The sequence below is a fragment of the Labeo rohita genome, chromosome 19, assembly GCF_022985175.1.
Source record: "Labeo rohita strain BAU-BD-2019 chromosome 19, IGBB_LRoh.1.0, whole genome shotgun sequence".
NCBI classification, from domain to species: Eukaryota; Metazoa; Chordata; class Actinopteri; order Cypriniformes; family Cyprinidae; genus Labeo; species Labeo rohita.
This window is the reverse complement of record NC_066887.1, coordinates 4,931,760-4,952,606: the sequence shown is the minus strand read 5'-3', so window position 1 is coordinate 4,952,606 and position 20,847 is coordinate 4,931,760. Positions and strand designations below refer to the sequence as shown.

Below are 20,847 nucleotides of genomic sequence, written 5' to 3'. Positions count from 1 at the left end.
GTGAGAAATCCAATATGAGCTGGGAAAGAAAAGGCAAGCGCAGCATACGGGCTACACACTGCTTAAACGCCATCAGGGAAGCTCTTACTAACCAGGCACATTTCCCACTGGACGTTCATACAGACGCCTAATAAATATATAATCAAACATTATACGATATAAGATTACACTCCCTTGCTGTTACAAAATAAAAAATGTTATGTATTGTGCAGAATCTGCAAAAAAAGACACGTTTTCGGGATTCCGATTTCATTAAATTGACCGCTGCGTATCTGACATTCAGTGAACATGAATATGAACTGCACCATACATAAACATAAATGCACAAAGCATATGAAGTACCTGAGGCTGGACAGATCTCCCTTGGCCGACATGGACGATCCATGCGAGTGCAGATACGAGGGCGGACGGGAGGCCTGAGGACCCCGGCGAATCAGTTTGCCGGTGACGGGGTCATACGTCCGCATTTCCGGTGCCGGCAGGGTCTTCTGCTGAACAGGAGGGGCCTGGAACAGAGGCTTTGGGATGGACCCGTGGATGTCTGGAAACGTGGCAGGACTATTGCTCCTGAACAACAGTAAAAGATGGTATGTTTAACCTCTAATCTTAAAAATAAACCCACCCAAGCTCCCATAATCAGCTATAGTAGAGTCCACACCAGCAGATGAAACTGTTCTGTTTATAATAAGTAGGCAGTTTTGCCGTCTGCCACTTTAAGTGCTTGTGCTCCTTAAAGTCGTGTGGATTCTGACTGGTGTTTATCGGCTGGAAAAAAAAAGTTCAGAAAGTGAATCCAGTGACGTAATTTCGTGGTGTTTGAATCATTGTGTGCTCTTCTTTTAGAATGATTTTAGATTTTAGAATCATTTAGAATTTAGATTTTTAAAACTATATCTACAGCGTTAGTCATCATCCTCGGTGTGAATGGGCCTTAAAGGTATAGTTCACCCAAAAATGAAAATTACCCCATGATTTGTTCACCCTCAAGCCATCCTAGGTCTATATGACTTTCTTCTTTCAGACGAATAGAATCGGAGTTAAATTAAAAAAAGGCCCTGGCTCTTCAAAGATTTTTAATGGCAGTGATTGGCTGTTAAGATTTTGAAGTTCAATGAAGTGCATCCATCCATCATAAAAAGTGCCCCACATGGCTCCAGGGATTTAATAAAGACCTTTTGAAGCAAATCGATGCATTTGTGTAAGTAAAAAATTCTAGTGGTGTCAATCAATTTAAAAAACAAAAACAAAAACAAAAAAAAAAACAAACAAAAAAAAAAGAATTGTATATTTTTTCTGATTTAATCACAAATAATTTCAGTTGAGATTAAAGTTTTAATTATACTTTTATATTGCAATAAATTCACATTCAATTCAAATTAATTTAGAAAAAACAAAGAAAGCATATTTTTAATATTTGTTTAATGGCATCTTTTTTATGACTGAAGGCAAGTGTCACTGATACCAACTGATGTCTCTATGAATTTTGTTTTCCTATTATTTAACCATTGACTACAGCCATTCAACATTATAGTATAACCGAGAGTTATCACTTTAACATTTATTAGACTTTAAAAAATAACCTCTAATTTAAGTGAATTTAAAACAATCTTCATATAATAAGTGTCATATAGCTACCTGTGCCTTTAGCAATAAAATATAGCCTCATTTAGTAAGGCATAACCAATGGTTTGCCGTGCATTAAAGGATTTTAAATGCACGACGTGGAGGCGTAGAACCACCCGTTACCTCCGCAAAGTGCATTTAAAATCCTTTAATGCACGGCAAGCCATTGATTATCTTGCTTATTCCATGGTCATTTGCAAATTTATAGATAAGTTAAAACTAGTATTGCTCTTTGCAGTGCAATATTTGTCCAAATGGGTAAAAATAACAGTTATTTTAGTATGTTATGGCACATTATCTCTAACATTCTGCCAGCATTAAATCAGACACAGAGATGAAATGGTGCGGAAAGATCACATTTATTTGAATAATTTATAGCATTTATCTTTAGGAATCTTTAGGAGATTTTGTCTGCTGTTACTTCAAAAGCCACCCCTGCTGAACGTAACGCGGATCTGACACTCTTTTAAATGTAACTCATAAATAATAAATACATGCACAGTTTTAAGGGAGCTTTAATCGCCTTTTTTGTAACTTTTTGACTTAACTGATGCCATAACTAAGAAATAGCTTACTCGTAGTTTCATTTGGGTTTAATTATGTTACCTTAATAGCACTTTAATATAGCCTAGCACAGCGTGCGCCGGCACATCTGTGTACGTCTTTGAAGAATACGCACTACGAACACAGTATAACAGCTGACAGGACAGAGAGTTTAGTTTTTACTGACATATGGCCATATATGACATATTTACTGACAGATTTAAAACCCAATAAGCCAAAATCTCTAGCTTCCGTTTTACAAATCTTCATTTTTTACTTCTAATTCGTGACTGATGTTTTGTTTTGCTCTCTCCTCTGCACTCACCAATTCGTCACCACACTCACATACATCCTATTTCATCCACTGGAACACCACTCCCTTGTGAACACATATATGACAGTTAGCAAAAGCTTATAAAGTTTTAGGTTTTAAATACGGATATTTTTCTTACACAGATGAATTGATTCACTTCAGAAGGCCTCCACTGGAGCCATGTGGAGTACTTTTATGATAGATGGATGTACTTCATTGGACTTCAGAATCTCAACAGATATTCGCTGCCATTATAAAGTTTTGGAAGAGACAGGACATTTTTTAATATAACTCTGATTGTATTCGTCTGAAAGAAGAAAGTCAGAAACACCTAGGATGGCTTGAGGGTGAGTAAATCATGAGGTAATTTTCCACTTTGGGTGAACTGTCCCTTTAAAGGTAACAAATGTAGTTCATATGAATAGTGTAGTTATGTCCTAAAAATCTTCTGGTCCCAATTCTCTTTCCATTAACGGTCTGCTAGGCATCTCCTTTTGTGTTTCACAGAGGAAAGTCGTGTGCATTTGGAACAAAATGAGAGTCATTTTTAGGTAACTCATTCATCAATAATTCTTTAATATTGCAGGAGACAGTACAAGCTGAAAGATTTCTTGCCAAGGTTTTGTCATATTCTATTCATGAGTGTTGCAGTTCAGTGAGTGCAGTTCAAACCAATGAAACGTTTAGCAGTCGCAACAGAAAATACTGACAAAACAGAATGCTGCACATGCAAACATAAAAGACAAAGAGCAAGACAGGCAGACAGAGGAGAGGAGAAAGAGATTGTGAGAGATAAATACCTGTGTGATTTGTTATAGTCCTCTTTGAGAGGAAAGAGTCGCTCCTCGACTCGCTCCCAGCGCTCCAAACAGGCCCACAACCAATCAGGATTCACCACATGGAGATGTTTACAGCCCTGAGCTTGACGAACTTTCTCGGTACCTGGCGGAGACACGCATAGACATTAAAAAAAAAAAAAAAACTATTGAGACAAACACCACAACACTTTCCATGAGTACATTTCTGCCCAGTTTTTCTCACACCACTATATCAGCAGCGAGGAAATGTAGTAGGTGCCACAGCAAAAGAAAACAGAGATTAAAAAAAACCTGTTTCCACCAAATGCAAAATACCAAGACACATTTTTCTATTCCTACAGTGCAATCACTGCTCCAGGCTATGGAAAATACATTCAAAGTCTGAAAAGTTACAAAGCTACAATTCTGACAGAATTGACAGAAATGACAGAATTTTCACTTTTGGTGAACTGGCCCTTTAACCGACATAATTACGATGTTAAATCAGATTTCAGTTAAATGTGATAAGTGTATGTGACCCTTTAAAAATAAATGATTTTATTTTCAGTGGTTTAGTTTTGCATGTGCATAAACAGTCAGCTGATATGTAAATTACACAAGCTTATTTCACAACATTAGATGAAGAGATCAAGAAAAAGCCCACATCCACTGACCCTTCCATCAAAAGAAATATTTACAGTTTTAATTCTGTTCAGACTCGACATCATGTCTGAACAGTATTTAGTTCAGCAGAGGAATATTTTATTAATTAACATACTGTCTTATACTTTTGCCTTTTTATAAAAGCATACACTATCATTCAAAAGTATGGGGTCTGTATGAATCGGCCGTTCGAACGAATCAAATGAATGAATGATTCAGTGATAAAACCAGTGACCTGCTGCCACCTACTGGAATTTTTAAATTAATTTTTTAAGTATAATTTCAGTCACTTAAATCATTGATTTAAATCATCATATTTCTATATTAAATTGTTCTACTTAAGACAATTTTAACAGATTTAATTGCACTCATGCCACCTCTGAGCCTCATTAAACATGAAAATACACCTACAATCCATATTTGTGTTTTTCTGTGCCACCTTTGTAGTACAAATTAATTTTGCTTTTTCATTTTTTGAACTTTAGTCAGTGTGTGGTGTGCATCTTTGGGCATAAAAAAGATCTACAAAGTTACAAATCTCACTCAAGAACTAAAACGAACGGCAATGGTGTCACAACGTGGTCCATTAGAATATCGTTAAATTAAATCCTGCCTACGGTAATTCAAATTGTTGGAGGGAGGGTAGGGACAAGGTGGAGGATTACTCTAATTTTAGTGATGCAGTGCAGAGAACTGCTTTAACGAGCCGCAGCGTAGCCGCTTCAGAGCAGTAACGTGCCGCAGACGTGTGCAGTACAAGGGGTCGAAACACATACCGAAGCTGCGATCTACTCCGGTTGCCGCGTCGGAGCTGTAACGCATCACAGACGTGTGCAGTGTGTGGTAAGACATTTAGTCATCATACCGTGTAGATGATTTGTTTTTTGTTCGCAACGAAGTGGAACAGCTGACCAATTATAACACATTTCGTTTTTCAGAAGGTGGGCCTTCATTAAACCCGGAACTAATCGAGCCTTATGTGCCAGGCTGGAAGAAATGTATCGTAATAATGTAAATTATGTTAAAAAATAATGCATTTTTCGAACCACCAAGCAAGAAAGTATCTTTTAGTACACTCCCAAAACAAAATCAAGACTTTGTTAAAGAGCATAATAGGACCCCTTTAATACTGATTTCATATGATCGGTAACTTATTCTTCTTTTCCTACTTGTTCTGATTCTATTGTTTTAATCAGACATTTTTAAAAAGCTCATAGCTATATTTTTTTGAATCTGACTAATATTAAACGATATGCAGCTTCAATCTCACATCGCTCTCTTTTAGCATTAAACTGATGTTTCACGCTGGAATTCGCGCTCTGCTTCTGTGAATGGTAAACCATTCCTACTTTGATTTGATTGGCCATCTCAATTATTTTGATACTGACCAGCACCATTAGACCGCTAAACAGACCAGTCTAAAAATGTAACTCTTAAACCTTTTAGTCATCCTAAAAAAACAGAGCGCTGCATAATGGAGTGTTTGGAGTGAAAATGGAGTGAGAGTAAAGCATAATGGAGTGAAAGCTTGGCCATTTCTAATTATTGGGAGTGGTTACATTTTAAAATCGATTATATATTGAAATATTCATTTTAATTTGATCAAATAAAACAACTTTGGTGAACAGAAAAGGCTACTTTCAAATATATATTTGAAAAAATGTACAGGCCCCAAACTTTTGAATGGCAGTGCATAATTTAATAAAGTTTATAAAAAAAAAACACTCAGAGAATCAAGACTTGATATATTAAAACTTTACCCAATTGCTTTTACAGTGAAATTTAATTATCGAAACCCAGCAGCAAAAACATCTTGATGAGGTGATTAAGTTCAGAAAGTTTTATTAAATTATGGGAGATCTACATCGATTTCAGTGTTTGCAATCCCTCCTCAACTTAATGCATCAAAGAGAAATGTCACAAGTAAAAAGCACTGTTGAACAACTCTGGCTCTGACTATATGCATATATAAGAACTTCTTTCCCAATGTAGTCAAGATAAGTGTAGTGCCACAGGGCTCTACAGTGCGACTGAAAACTACTGTGTGCGACTATGATAAATTATTAAGGAGCACCAGTGCGTCTGACCCAATCAGCATATTTGTGTTTGCGCTAAGGGGAGCTTCAAAGGTTTCTACATGTTTTTGCAACGTTGAGTAATGTATCACAGACATATCTCACCAATCCTTTCATAAACAAAGAGTAGAGAGTGTAAATACGAGATTGATTGTGCAGTGTAGAGAGCTTTGTTGATTAAAATGGAACTTTGTGAGATTGTGATGAACTAAGATGAGTGACAGCTTTTAATGATTTTTAAGGGGGTTTGTAAATGACATATTGATTTAATACAACAGTTAAACAAGAAGTTAATATTAAGTGACTTACACTGTCTGAATGTAACTCTACTGTCTGATTTTGCTCTATTTTGTCATCAAAAATAGTCTGAAATAAGTCACAACTGAGCCGCTGTGCATCTCCATTTAAACACAGCGGGGTTTTTTTATGAATGAATGTGTGTTTTTAGATGAATCTAGCCAGTGATTCAATTTCCCATTCATAGAGAGTCACTTGCTTTATTCCTGAATGAATCAGCCGTTCGAACGAATCAAATGAATCAATGATTCCGTAATTAAATCAATGACTTGCCGCCACCTACTGGCAGTTTTTGTTTTATTTTATAGTAGCTTCTTTTCAGTTATTTAAATCATTTAATATTTCTGTATTAGAAATATTATATTTAAAACATTAATCTCAACATGAATTTATGAAATTGATTGCACTCATGCCACCTCTAAACTAGGGGTGGGAATCTTCAGGCACTTCACGATCCGATCCGATTCCATTTCTGGAAGTCATTCCAAATCGATTCTTGATCCACATTTTTTCCCCCAATTAATTTTTCTGCTGTGCAAATACAAAATGTACTTTATTTTTTTAATTATAGCAGGCTAATTTTTAAAACAATTACTTATTTAAATAATTGTTCTTTATGTATCCGAAAGTTTACAGACAATAGTTATGAGCTCTTTTTTTCCTCAGCATTATTGCCGTTTGATTATTACTGATGAGATCATAGGGAGGGGCAGCTTTAACAGAAAGCATTTACACTAATGCACAGATCAATTTTAATATATCTATAATAGATGTTTTGCCCTGCTATGAAAACATAACTGACTGTGTGAACATCAATTTCGTATAAAAGTATTCGAAAATGCAAGTGCGTTTAGTGTCTCCGTCAGCCATCTCCTCTTTAAGCATCTTTACGGATTACATAATGAAAGAGTTTTTGTTTTCAATTTGCTTTATTTCGTTAAGTTATAATTTAAACCTTTCTATAGATATATTTATTGTGTATGTGAGGTTTTTATTCGCTGAGTTTCAGTTCATTTTTGTGAAGCGTTCCTGTTGAGATGACAGAAATCACATCATCTTTGTGTTTTTTATTTTATAAAAGCACCGTTTGCAGCATTTTGTTGATATTGTGAGTGCAAACAAATAAAAGTAGACCCTTTACAGTTCCGAATGATGTATTACTCTTACCTTTACGAGCAGAAAACGACGGAATATTTTAAATTGTTTCCACTAAAAAAAAAAACGCAAATGATTGCACTGGCGCCTCCATGTCTTGCAAAGCGTCTTGTTCAGCTTCCACTCTCCTCTCACAAACGATTAAATATGCGCCTGATAGCGCACATTTATCTAGGTTTACCGTTTAAACCAACATTGTTTATTTTAAGCAATTCATGATGATTTGAGAAAGCAAAATTGATCAAATAGACTGTGATCAGTCTTCCACTGGGCGGTCGTTACTTTAAAAAACAAAAAAACGTATATTTAACGAACAAAAAAATGCTTCAATGTTCTCGTAAATTAACTTGTAAAATAAACGGAATATAATCACTTACATATAATTCTGAACTATTTTAATAGCTGAAACGGTAGCATAAGCTGTTTTGGGAGAAGGGGGGAAAAAAGACGGGCTCGGGTCAGACTCCGGCCGAGAATTCTGATAAGCTGTTGGACAAGGGCCAGGCTAGGGTCTATATTTGAGGCCCGTGCAGGGCTCTATGCAGGGGGGGGGAAAACCAAGAGAGAATCGTGATGCATCGGATAATCTATTTTTTCTCCTACCCCTACTCTGAACCTCATTAAACATATGAAAATACACCTACAAGCCACTTTAGTGTTTTTCTGTGCCACCTCTTCAGTACAAATTAATTTAGTTAAAGGGGTCATCGGATGCCCATTTTCCACAAGTTGATATGATTCTTTAGGGTCTTAATGAAAAGTCTATAATATACTTTGGTTAAAAATTCTCAGTGTTAGTGTAAAACAACACCCTTTTTACCTTGTCAAAATCAGCTCAGCAAAAATCATCTCATTCTGGTCGAGGCTGCTTTAAATGCAAATGAGCTCTGCACGTCCGCCCCTCTCTTCTCTCTGTGGAGTGACGAGCCTGTTTACTTTAGCCGCATTTAGCTGCTAAACTTGCTAACTAGCACTTTATTAGGAAAGACAATCGCAAAGATTCATAAAAAAACCCTTATACTCACTTCTGCTGTAAGTGAAGCTGGATCACGAATGATTTGTGTGAACATAGACGGATATATGTAGATCGGGAGGCGCATTCCCTTCACAAACAAACGTAATCCACTGCATCTTCAGCGGCTCAGATGTCGGGAGTAAATGACGACCAATACATTCATTATTACATCAAGCAACACAACACCTCAATCGCTCAATCGAAGATATTCTTGTCTAACTTACATCCCTGCTCCGGCATCGAAACAAAGAGGTGGACTGTTACAGCTGATCTGAGGTAAGAAGCTCATGTCAAACAACTATTGTGGGAGCGGCCTCTGTGGGTGTGATACAACAATGACAGGCATCTGAGAACGGCTCGATTAGAAAAAGGGGATATTATTTTTACAGATTAATTAAAATTACTGCATGGATTTTTATCATTATAGGGTAGATTTGTACATACACTGCCAACACACATTGATGTTCAAACAACATGTAAAAGTATGTAAAAGTACTTAGCATCCAATGACCCCTTTAATACTGATTTCATTGGATTGGTAACTTATTCTTATTCTACTTGTTCTTATTCTGTTGTTTTAATTAGAAATTTTGAAAAGCTTAAAAAATATAATTTAAAAAAATTGATATTAAATGACACACTTTTAAAAAAGTTAGAAAAATGCCATTACAAAGGTAAAAACAAAACTCCCCTGTAAATCACTTTAAGGAGACGTATATCAATAGTAATGGGAACGATTTTTTTGATTATTGATTAGAAGGTGCTCCTGAAATTTTGACTGCGCTTCTGCACAAGTGCCATAAGCAAAGAGGATGTTCAACCACTCAAACAGCAGGAATCATGTCGGCCCAAATGGGACATGAATTAAATCTGCTCACAGCCACCTACTGACTTTCATTACAGAGCGTCCTCCGTGTGGCCGCTCTCGTCTGAACCGATCACGTGTGAAGTCGTGTCTGTATAAGCGAAGGATCAGAAAGCGGATAGGACATCCACGCAATTACACAAGCCAGCCACCAGACAAATAATTTGGCACCAAAGGCTGAGATCTGTGAAAAGCTGTCAAAAAATATACAGTACACAGAGAGAAAGTTTGGCAGCTCTCTGCTTCTTTTTTTTCTCGCATCTGGCTTTGTGGATTTCCTTCCACTCTTCCTCTCATTAGGCGCTCAACGTTAAAACGGTCTTGCGGTCGCGGCGTTTGGCAGAGCTGAGGGCGCTGACGGACGAACGGGAGGCGATAACAGCTAAAACGACAGTGTGGTGACACTGGAGTGTGGAAATGTTTGCTTAATGCTTAATGGTGGCCAATTAGACAGCACTCGACGGTAATTACGTTTGCACTTGATCGTCCAAGTGTGCGTCTCAGCGTGTGTGTGTGGGATTCTTCGGGGGCGGAGAGTGTCAAGTTGAGCATGGAGGAACAATAGACTCATTTGAGTTTGAATAAATAAAGTTCATGAAGTGCCAAGACTGCGTGTCAGACTTCATGTTGACCTTCTGCTGCTTCCGCTACTGTTATTAACAATCTGCATAATGAATTTAAAGAGAAACAGCAGCTCGTGTCATCTGTAGAAGTTATTCTGGCAGAGAAGAGGATGATGCTGACATAATAAAGCATCATAAACTATATGATCTGGATGATACTTGAGGCACTGACAAATAAGACACAATAAAGGAAAGGAAAAATAATCTAAGTTAAAATGCAAGGTTTAAAATATATGTATAGTTATGTTGGTTTTGTATGGTTTGAAAAACATCTATATCATTTAAGAAAATTGTACATTTATATTAATAAGTAATAACATGTTTATCTTACACTTTGAATACACACTTTGTACACTAAACCACTTTTTTAAAAATCTGTTTTTAAATAAAAATTCAAGGTATTTGTTTAATAAAAAATAAAAATAAACAAAAAGCAAAAAACAAAACAAAATAAAATAAAACAAAATAAAACAAATAAAATAGGGCAGTCGCTCCATATTACATTTAATAAATTAATCTAAATTTGCCTTGTCAATGATAATAATAACAATAATAATAATAATAATAATAATAATATTAAAAACAACAACAACTACAATATTAATAATAACAATAATAATGTTATCATGAATATTTATTATTATTATTATTATTATTGCTACATAAAATATTAAACAAAATAAATTACTATTAGAATAATTTGGTTTGTTTGTTTGTTTGTTTTGTACAGTAAAATTGTAAAGGAGAGCTGTGCTGTGTTTGAAGATCTGCAAAATTTGGCCAAAAGTTAAAATAAAAAAAATATATAAATAAAAATAAATAAATAAATAAAAACACCTTTTTTAAAAACTTCAAAAATGTAATAATATAAATATAAATATAAATTTAATAAGTATAAATATTAAATATAATGTTCAAGGTATTTTTTTATATTAATTAATTTGATTTAAAATAAAATAAAATAAAATAAAATAAAATAAAATAAAATAAAATAAAATAAAATAAAATAAAATAGGTTGCTTCATATTACATTTAACAAATTAAACCAAATTGGCCTTGTCAGTATTAAAAACAGTAATAATAATAATAATAATAATAATAATAATAATGAAATTATGAATATTTACCGTTATTATTTTTTTAATTATTGTTATTGCTACATAAAATATTACACAAAATAAATTACTGGTAGAATATTTAAACGGATTAGTTTTTAAACGTGTGTTTAAAAAATGTGCTTGTTTGTTTGTTTTTACAGTAAAATTGTAAAGCAGAGCTGTGCTTGTTTAATAAAATAAAATAAAATGAAATTAAGTAAAGTAAAATAATAAAATAAAATAAAATAAAACTTGCTGACCTTGACAGCTTGATTTCTCTTTGATATCACTTTTTTGTTTTATTTAGTTTCAGGGCATGTTGGATGCACCAAAAGACTTTCATTTGGTGGACAAAAGTCTCAAGTCTTTTTTGTTTGTTTGTTTTTTTAAATTAGAATAAATAAACTTTTTTTTTTTTTCAGAAATATAATTTATAAAATATTATGCCTTCCAAGAATTTTGATGGTAATTCTCCCAAAATATTAAAAAACTTAATTAAAAATACAACATAAAATTAATTCAAATTATTATTAAAAACATGTTCATCATAGAAGCTATGTATTTAAGTCACTGTAAGTATGAACTACATTTTTAATGTACTTTTTAATAAATGCACATTTTGTCAGGAGTTTCTGAAGTCAGTCAAGTCGGACAAAAGAGGACATCATAGTAACAGAGACATCTGACAGGTGCTGTATCACACCTGGACTGTACAGAAAACAGTGTCATCCGAATCCTTTCCTGCTACAAACAGGTGAGAAGTGACAACGTCACTCTAACAGATAACGAGCAATTAGAGAGAAACAAACCCGCTCTGAAGTGACACAAAACAAATGTGTGATGTGTTTCCACATGGTTTGAAGCACTTATGATTTTACTATGGCCGTCATTTGTGTTGACCTCTCCGATTAGCAGAGAGTTCAGACAAAGTTCACCTCCTCTACTCATGATGCATAATGCACCAATCAGCCGAGTCATATACGGCTTAAATAATTACTAATCAACATATCCACGAGCAGCATTTAAATATATAAAAGCTTAGAGCAGAGATATAACCGACACCAGCACACAAACCTGTCAAAAAACTTTTTTGAGGACTGTGATATTTATAAATACCCTTTATATAATAACCGCAATTAAATGTGCATATTAGCATTAAGAAATATGTTTAATTGGTGTGTAGTGGATGTGACCCCAAATCAGCTTAATTATACAGGACATTAGAGCTGAAAGATTTAGGGGAAATTGTGATTTTTCTGACAAAAAAATGTGATTTAAAAAAACAAAAATGCTGTTTGAAGAGCTGAAGAATTTGTAATAATAATAATAATAATAATAATAATAACAACAATAAAATAATAATCATAATCATAATAAAAGAATAACAATAAATACTCATCATAACATTTATTAGTAGTAGTAGTACAAGTAGTAATATATAAAATACTAAATAATAATAATATATTCATATCCACATTCATACTCATATTATTATTATTATTGTATAAAATATTAAATTAAATTACTATTAGAACATTTCACTGGATTTTTTTAACAATAAAATTGTAAACTACAGTGCTGTGCTTATTTAAAGGTCTGCAAAATTATGAAAGTTATGATTATATATCAGTATACCTAGATGATAATGATTAATAATAATAATAATAATATATTCACAAGTATAAAATTAATATTTAAAATATAATATACATTTATAATATATTAGATTTACAATTAGAATATTCATAAAACATTATTATTATTATTATTATTATTATTATTATTCTAAAACAAAATAAAGAACATTTCACTGGAATTTTAAAAAAAAAAGTTTGTTTTTTTGTTTTTAATAAAACAATTTAACAAACTTGCTGTGCTTGTTTGAAGGTCTGCAAAATTTGGCCAATAACGTTCTGATTATATTGCAATATCCCTAGATGATGATAATAATAATAATAATAATAATAATAATAATAATAATAATAATAATAATAATAACAATATATTTATAGTAATATACAATTGTGTATATATATATATATATATATATATATATATATATTATAATACATAATATAATAAATATTTATAATACATTATATTTATAATTATAATATTCAGAAAACATTATTATTATTATTATTATTATTATTGTTATTAATAATATTAAACAAAAATTACTATTAGAATTTCCCTGCAATTAAAAAAAGTTTTTATTGCATTGCTGTGCTTGTTGGAAGGTCTGCAATATTTAGACAAAAAAGTTATGATCATATCAATATGACTAAAACAACAACAAAAAAACACCAAAAAAAAAAGTTGTATATAATATATATAATTATAATATAATAATTAATCATTTTAATTATTTACATTATTATAAGAATTAACAATAATAAAAAATAGGAATATTGAAGTAAGAAATACTGCTGAAATTTAACTGTAAAATGAAAAACAAAATGCAACAAAAATGCATATTTAAAAAAAATAATAATTTAATTTTAAAGAAAAACTCAAAAATGACAATATTAATATTTATGGCTGTCAATTTGTAAATTATTTTCAAACCACAGAGCTTTTATTTTGGTGGAAAGCATCTCATTTGTTGGCAGCAGTCAGCTGACAAGCGCTTCTCATTACAAAATGCACATTTAAGCGACCCAAAACTCAAAACAAAAACTCTACTGCAAAACAAGCTGCTCTGAGACACTGAAAACAAAGCTCATGTGTAAATAAACACAGTGCTTGTGATTTAATAAAAATCACATCTTTTGCGATTTAATAATCACACTATTTGTTTAAACAACCCAATGACTAGCTGCTTTTAAAAAACATCCCATTGTAACTGGTGTTTGTAGCATGCGAGACTCACCTGCACGTGCAGCAATAAGGTGCGTGGTGCGGTTTGGGTCTTTGGCATTGAGCACCAGGGTTTTGCCAAGCTTGGCACCCAGCGCCTTGGCGTGGTACCACTCCCTCGTGCGCTCCATCGGGTAGTTGGTGGGATACAGGCCGCTGAAGATGATGGTGTCGCCCACCAGCGCGCGCCCCTTCAGTTCGGGAATGATCTTCCGTATGTCCGGACTCTCCGAACTCTCTTTCCTAAGAAAGGCCTCGTAGCGTGAGTAATACTCGCTGTGGATGCGAACCAAAACCTCCTCCAAGTAAATGAGGTGGTCGTCCTCGTCCAAGTCTTCCTCTTCCTCATCGTCCTCATCCTCCATACTGTGATCTAAAGACTCTTCACCCATGGTGACGCCGGACTGCTCGCTGTTTTGAGACTCCGTTTCCACTTCTTTCTTGTCGGAACAGCCGTTGCCTAAATCGCTGAGGCCCTCTGGATCCGTTTCTGGGACGTTGTCCCCTGCTGTCCTCTGTTTGTCCCCATCTCCAACATCCTCTTTGCTTTTACACTCCTCTGTTTTTGTTTGGCTTTGTTTGGCTTTCCCAGCCTGTCCTTCACCATCGCTGTCGGATAATCCCGTTTTACCCTCGCTTTCGCTGTCGCTGGAAAGGTCAAAATCCAGGTCGTTGGCGTCAGCAGCAGGAGCAGGAGCAGCGTTTGGGGTGTCAGTCTCACCTGAGGTACACGTCACACCTGAGCTTCCCTCCTCCTCCTCTGCTTTCACATTACACTTGTCAGTTAAACCTGTGCTGTCAGTGGGACGTTCCCCTGCGGGGTGAGTCCTCTCATTGGCTGGTGCTCCCTGAGTGGCGGTGGCAGAGGCGGACGACTCCTCATGCCCAGTTTTTCGGTCCTTGCTGGATTTCCTGAGGCCGTTTCTCTGTTCCTCCTGTCCTGATGATTCCAGGTTCTCTGCAGGTCGCCCAGCCTGGTTACCTACAGCATGAAATAACACAAATAACACTTATTGACACCTACATATTTAAGAAACAATTTTTCAACAAGTCTTACTAGGAACAAATCTACTGTACCTACTAGGGATGTCACAGTTCTCAATATAATATCAAACCGTTCGGTACGACACCCACAGTTCAATATGCGCTTGTGAATTGCGTTTTTTCGGTTTTGCATTTAAATAACTTCCTTGTTTTATTTCTCTCGGAATTTGCTGTATGTGCCGGCAATTTCACGTGCTGAAATGAGGAAACGCTGCCCTGATTATATTTGAAAAAGCAACACACGCAGAGCATCTTCCATTTTAATGACATGCAATGATACGCTTTTCTTAGTTATAAAAACAAAAGTTATAAAAAAAACATTATTCACAACATCAGTCGAGTGTTTGAAATAACTTCCTCATGTGATCTGATGTGGATTCTTATCACAGAATGAGGCAGACAATAAATTCTATACTCATATTCTATGTATGTCGATTAGCAATGGCTTATGAAAACACACGAGATGGCTTGATGAACACAGATAAACCATATATTATTGCAGACGTTATATCTTGTTTTTATTCAGTTTCAGCAATAGCGATGCTTTTATCCACATTAGAGAAGCTGAAACAGAACGTCATCAGTGTTATCACTTTGACGCATATGGATTTTCTGCACAAGGGCGCCCTCTGGCATCCAGTATGAACAAAACCCATTCTATTTTGCATTAAAAAAAAAAAAAACGAAAAAAATAATACCTCTCTCAAAAAAAAAATATAGCAGACATATACTAAACCACGCTTTTTCCGGTGTACAGAGGTTTACGGGAGTATTTTGTTAATTTGTTACAAAAAAAAAAAAAAAAAAAAAAAAACACTGAAGTGGCAAGATATCAGAACCGAACCGAAAACCGAGGTATGTATTGAACCGTGAATTAACTGTTGCATCACTAGTATGTACAACTTTTTTTTAAAGGGGTCATCAGATGCTCATTTTCAACAAGCTGGTTTGAGTCTTTAGGGTCTTCATGTACTGTCTGTAACATATTTTGGTTAAAATTCCTCAATGGTAGTGCAAAACAACACCCTTTTACCTTGTCAAAAACAGCTCCGTTCACAGTGAGCCATTTCGGGGCTTGTCTCTTTAAATGATAATGAGCTACTGCTCAGCCCACCCCTCTGTTCCATAGGGCGTGTCAGCACAAGATGCAACTGCTGCCTTGGATGCCGTATATGGCTAATAGGTGGTCTTATTCAAATAGCTAGCTAGCTATGTAGAAAGCAGCTTTTTTGAGCTGGCAGACATGCTGTAAGTAAAAGCGAAAAAAAGTGAAAATTTCATGCGATGTCCCCTTTAATACAGAGTTGACACCAGAGGACGCATTAACCGAAAACTGTCCGTCATTGACAGAATTATTTTATTTTTTTTAATCAGTGATGAAAAAATCTAAAGGCCGTCTGTCACTTTGACAGATTACACTGAGGGTGATCTATCGTAACTATCGGTGTCGAGAGCGCTCCAGTGTAACAGGGTTGTGGTTAGAGGAGATACAGCTTAGACAGGAAACTAAGTTGAAATTAACTGTTCATCCTGTTAGATTGTGTTTTATTAACTTCTACACCTACCTCAAATCTAAACTTAGCACTTACTGTAATACAAAAACAGGATTATTGTTGTACACTGTGACAAAAATAACGTTAGACTGATGTGCGCATGCCCAGTAGCCAGAGCCGTATCCCTTCTAGACTTTACCACGTAAGCACTGGATCCAGAAAAAAAAAACTGTCACGAACGTTTTGCTATGTGTTTTTACGCACAGGCGAGTACACAGAAGCAACACTGATCAATCACGCCACATTCAAGAGCGCCAAAACAGTATTTATTACTTGAATTTCCATTAAAGTCTAATGCAACCTCTGGCTGGCACATACTTTTTTTGTTAAATTATTGCATATATTGTGCAGTGAAGACTCTGAAACAGCTAAATTACACAGGGTTTCATAAATTAAACACAAAAAACCCTCTAAACTTTAGCAGCCTAATTGCTGTATGAAAACTAGAAGTGCTCAGATTAAAATGATTTATAAAAACAAAAATTGGGCCCTTCAAATACTCTTGTGGACAAAGCCACAAGATTGAGAACCACTACACTAGACCATTAGTTTGTCAGACAAACATTCACTAATTGATTTTAAAAAAAAAAAATGTAGTTTTGTACATCCCTCATATGATGTATAGACAGAAGGTCAACCACAAATATGCTTTAACTTCTTAAAAGAGAAGTTCCACTTGAACCCCTGTTCACCCTGTGAACTGAGTTCGCGAACAGACGTTTCTTATGTTCTTGTAACTCCGTTTCCCGTGTGTCCAGCCCTCGGGGACTCACTTCAAACAGCTCTTGACAGACTGAGGTAGAGGTACTTTCATCCTCTGCATACTGCCGTGAACTTTCTTTAGTTTGTTCAGAAGCAAATCAGTTTAATAGATCCCGCTGCTGGTTGGCACCTTGACCTCCGCTGGCAGCGTGTTTCCTGGAGCTGCTGTAAATGCAGCGTGCTCCTCTCCTCTGGTAAGCAGATTATTTCAGAGCTCAAAGAGAGAGGTCACACATGCACGCCTTTATTAAAACACCACCATTGCTTTTATTAAACCCTCCCTGCTGGTGAGTGGGCAGAACTACTTTTTTCCCCACCTTAAAAAAACAGGCTTCGCAATTTAAAGTAAATCTCATTTACTTCTTCAGTAATACTTGGAAGCAATATTTATCAGTAATAAAAACAAACCAATAAATTTAGAGAAATTTAGTATGACATCATTTGCTTACCAGTGGATCTTTTGCTGTGAATGGGTGCCATCAGAAAAAGAGGTGTTTTAACTTTAAACTGTTGCTTTTGACCAAAATATAGTCCAGAATCCATAATAACATCTCCTGTTGTTCTCTCACATGAAAAAAAAACAAAACAACCCACATATTTTAGGGATGCACGATATTATGCACAGACCAGTATCAGAATTGGACGATAATGCCTTCAAATGTAAATATCTACATCAGCCCGATATGAAAAATTATGCCGATATGTCTTGCTGATAAGAGAAATAACTCACATGTGTTCACGGTGTGCTAGCATTAGATCACATCAGCAGTGTGGCTCATTCTTGAAGTAAAGTTTTACCTGAATAATGATTAGATTCACTGTTTTGGATCACTGCATCTAATCTGAGAGTGCACATACAGAATGTCATATTTGGTGTGTGATAGTGTGAACAGTAATAGCACGTGCAATGTCAGCGGGTCCTAATGGCCGTTCAGTAAGTAGTTTTAATTCCATAGGGGGCGCTGTTGACCTACTTCTAGTAAAATGGAAGTAAAATACACAAATAACATTTAGACTGTGTTTCTGATTAAATAAAGCAGTAATTGATGTCATAAAATCATGAGTATGTTTTGATTTAAAGGCCAGAAGCTATAGCATATTACATGAAAAAAGAAAAATCACAAAACGATTCTTGTAAATTAAATAATTTTATATATGCTGATTTATTATTTAATGTGCAATATGTTATATTTTTTAAATTAGGAGCTCTAAAAGATTTTCAGAATTTTTACAACTCTTTGCTTTAGACCAGTGGTTCTCAAAGTGTGGTACAAGTACCACTAGTGTAATGCCCTATGAAATCTGTTTTATTTTTTCCCATACTCCGTTTTATTTTTTTCCAAATTCCATTTTTTCCATTTTAATTTTTCTGGATTCTGCTTTTTCCTGTTTAAATTTTGTTTTATTTTTTAGGGTATAATGTGTGATTATACCCTAAAAAATAATGTTTGTTTCATTTTAGTAGTAATGGTAGTAATATATGTCCAGCACAATGTCTTTAAGTTAAACTGACTTTTATTTTGACGGGTTGTCGTGTCTACCTTTACATTTCTGTGTGTATGTGATAAAATGGAATGGTCAAATGCTCATGAAGTGACTCTCAGCAGATATTGTTCATGTATTTATGTCTTCAAGACGCTGAAATCATCACAAGCCTCACATGCACTTCAGTGTGTGTAGTAAACAAAACTGCTCATCTGCTCCATTCATTAAAACAGAGACACGCAGAACATGCAGGATTCACATTTAAATGGTATTTTTGCTGTGTAATATTTACAGATACTAGTTAATATTGCAGTTTGATTTAAGTGTAATATTCATTAAAATTTTGACAAATTCCGTGACATTTATTTACCTGTTTGCAGGGTCCGAAATTAACACTCGCCACTCGCCAAATGCGAGCAAATTCTCTGTCTGGCGAGTTAAATTTAAAGCGCCATCCGCCACATGGCGAGTAAATCTTTTCACCAGTAATGTTAATCAGTATCAGTCTCGCGGATCTCTGTGATGCTCCCCCGCCCCCGTCTGCATGCGACGTACCGAAGCGTAAGTGAAACGCGAGCGCCGCACTCACGTCATTTCCGTCTATCCCACACTCAACGTAGCGGTAGTTTCGTGCTAGTGGCGAGATGTGGCGGTTTTTAAATGGAGCCAGCCAGCCTTCAAAAAGAAAGCTTGGCGAACTGGAAGAAAAGCCACCACCAGAATTCTTATTGATGTTTTAATTTAGGGCTGGACAATAATTCGATATCAATATATATCGCGATAGAATTTTTTTCAATAACGGTGATACGATTTTTAAACCCATTTCCGATATTTCGATATACATTTGTATATATAATTTTATACATTAGCATTTGTCACTGAATGACGTTAAGTGCTCAGCCGTCAGAAAGAGCAGAACAGAATTGCGTGATGACGTACATCACAGACACGCTGCCCGCGCTCAGCAGTAGTTGGTTAAGTTCCGTCGCGGAAAGTTTTAGCTACAAAATGAGTACCCCTGACCAGAAATTATATTTCTTACCAGAATAATATTTCTTGCCAGAAACCTCTAGAGCCTGTCATAGAGTGTCATCAACACTAGGGATGTTCATTTCGGTTATTTTTCCTAACCGACAGCCGACGCTTGTTAACCGATTATTAACCGTTAACCGACAAGATTATTTTAAATTAGAATATAATTATTTTAGAAAGGATAAGTGTCTGTGACCCGTTAAAATACTAACATTTGTTTTCCGGGATTCATTTTACATGCGCAAAAAGCAGCAAACAACAGAACATGAGGATTCACATGGACACGTCGCATCACCTGCAGCTTCTGCGAATGGAGGAAAACATCATAAAGCTAGGCTATATATAATGAAAGAATATGCCTATAAGATAAATATTTTTACTTAATAAAACAAACAAAAAAAAGTGCAACAAGTAGCTAGTAGCAGAGTTTTCGTTCATTTTTGTGCTGCGCGAAAGGAAGACGGCTGAAAGCGGCATCCTATTTTTCTTTATTTTACAAACAGCAAACCGTTTACAGTTTTGATGATCTGTAAAGAGTCGTTTCCCCTGTTAGAAGGAAAAAAAAATCAAGTGATTGCGCCGGCGCCGCACGCGCACACACAATCAGCCAAACATATGGGGGGAAAAAAAAAAAAAAAAAAAAAAAAAAAAAAAAATCACACTGCTTAATCGTTATCAACGTACTGCCGTGATATTATGCCAAACATTTTTTTTGTGTGGATATTTTAATGCGAGAAGTACAAAACCAGGTTTACATAACAAATAATATTTTAGCATTCAAATACATCTTGAATACGGAGACATTTGGGTTTGTGTCGTATGAGACACAATATTAGTTTCAGTTTCGCTTTAGCCTCAATGGTTTGGTTTTGTCTTGTCGCCGAGCTTCTTATATTTTTCATTCTTGTTCTTGTCTAAATACTGTTAAATTGAAAGGATTTTTTTGTGGAGTGAGGGGAACTAAAATAGCCTAGCCTATGTTTATAGTGTATTGTAAATATTTCGCGTCGACACCAGGTCTTTCTTAATAATAAAATGCGACTTAA

General features: G+C 35.1%; 1 protein-coding gene across 2 annotated transcripts in view; it reads right to left on the bottom strand.

The window, feature by feature from the left end:
- Nucleotides 1–20,847, bottom strand: part of ctdp1 (CTD (carboxy-terminal domain, RNA polymerase II, polypeptide A) phosphatase, subunit 1) — a 139,270-nt gene that overhangs the window by 96,678 nt on the left and 21,745 nt on the right. For both annotated transcript variants that reach the window (XM_051136292.1, XM_051136291.1), the window contains exons 8-10: nt 13,939–14,907; nt 3,280–3,421; nt 343–567 (exon numbers count right to left, since the gene is read on the bottom strand). In XM_051136292.1, coding sequence (XP_050992249.1) covers nt 343–567; nt 3,280–3,421; nt 13,939–14,907 — 1,336 coding nt within the window. The remainder of the gene's footprint in view (nt 1–342; nt 568–3,279; nt 3,422–13,938; nt 14,908–20,847) is intronic.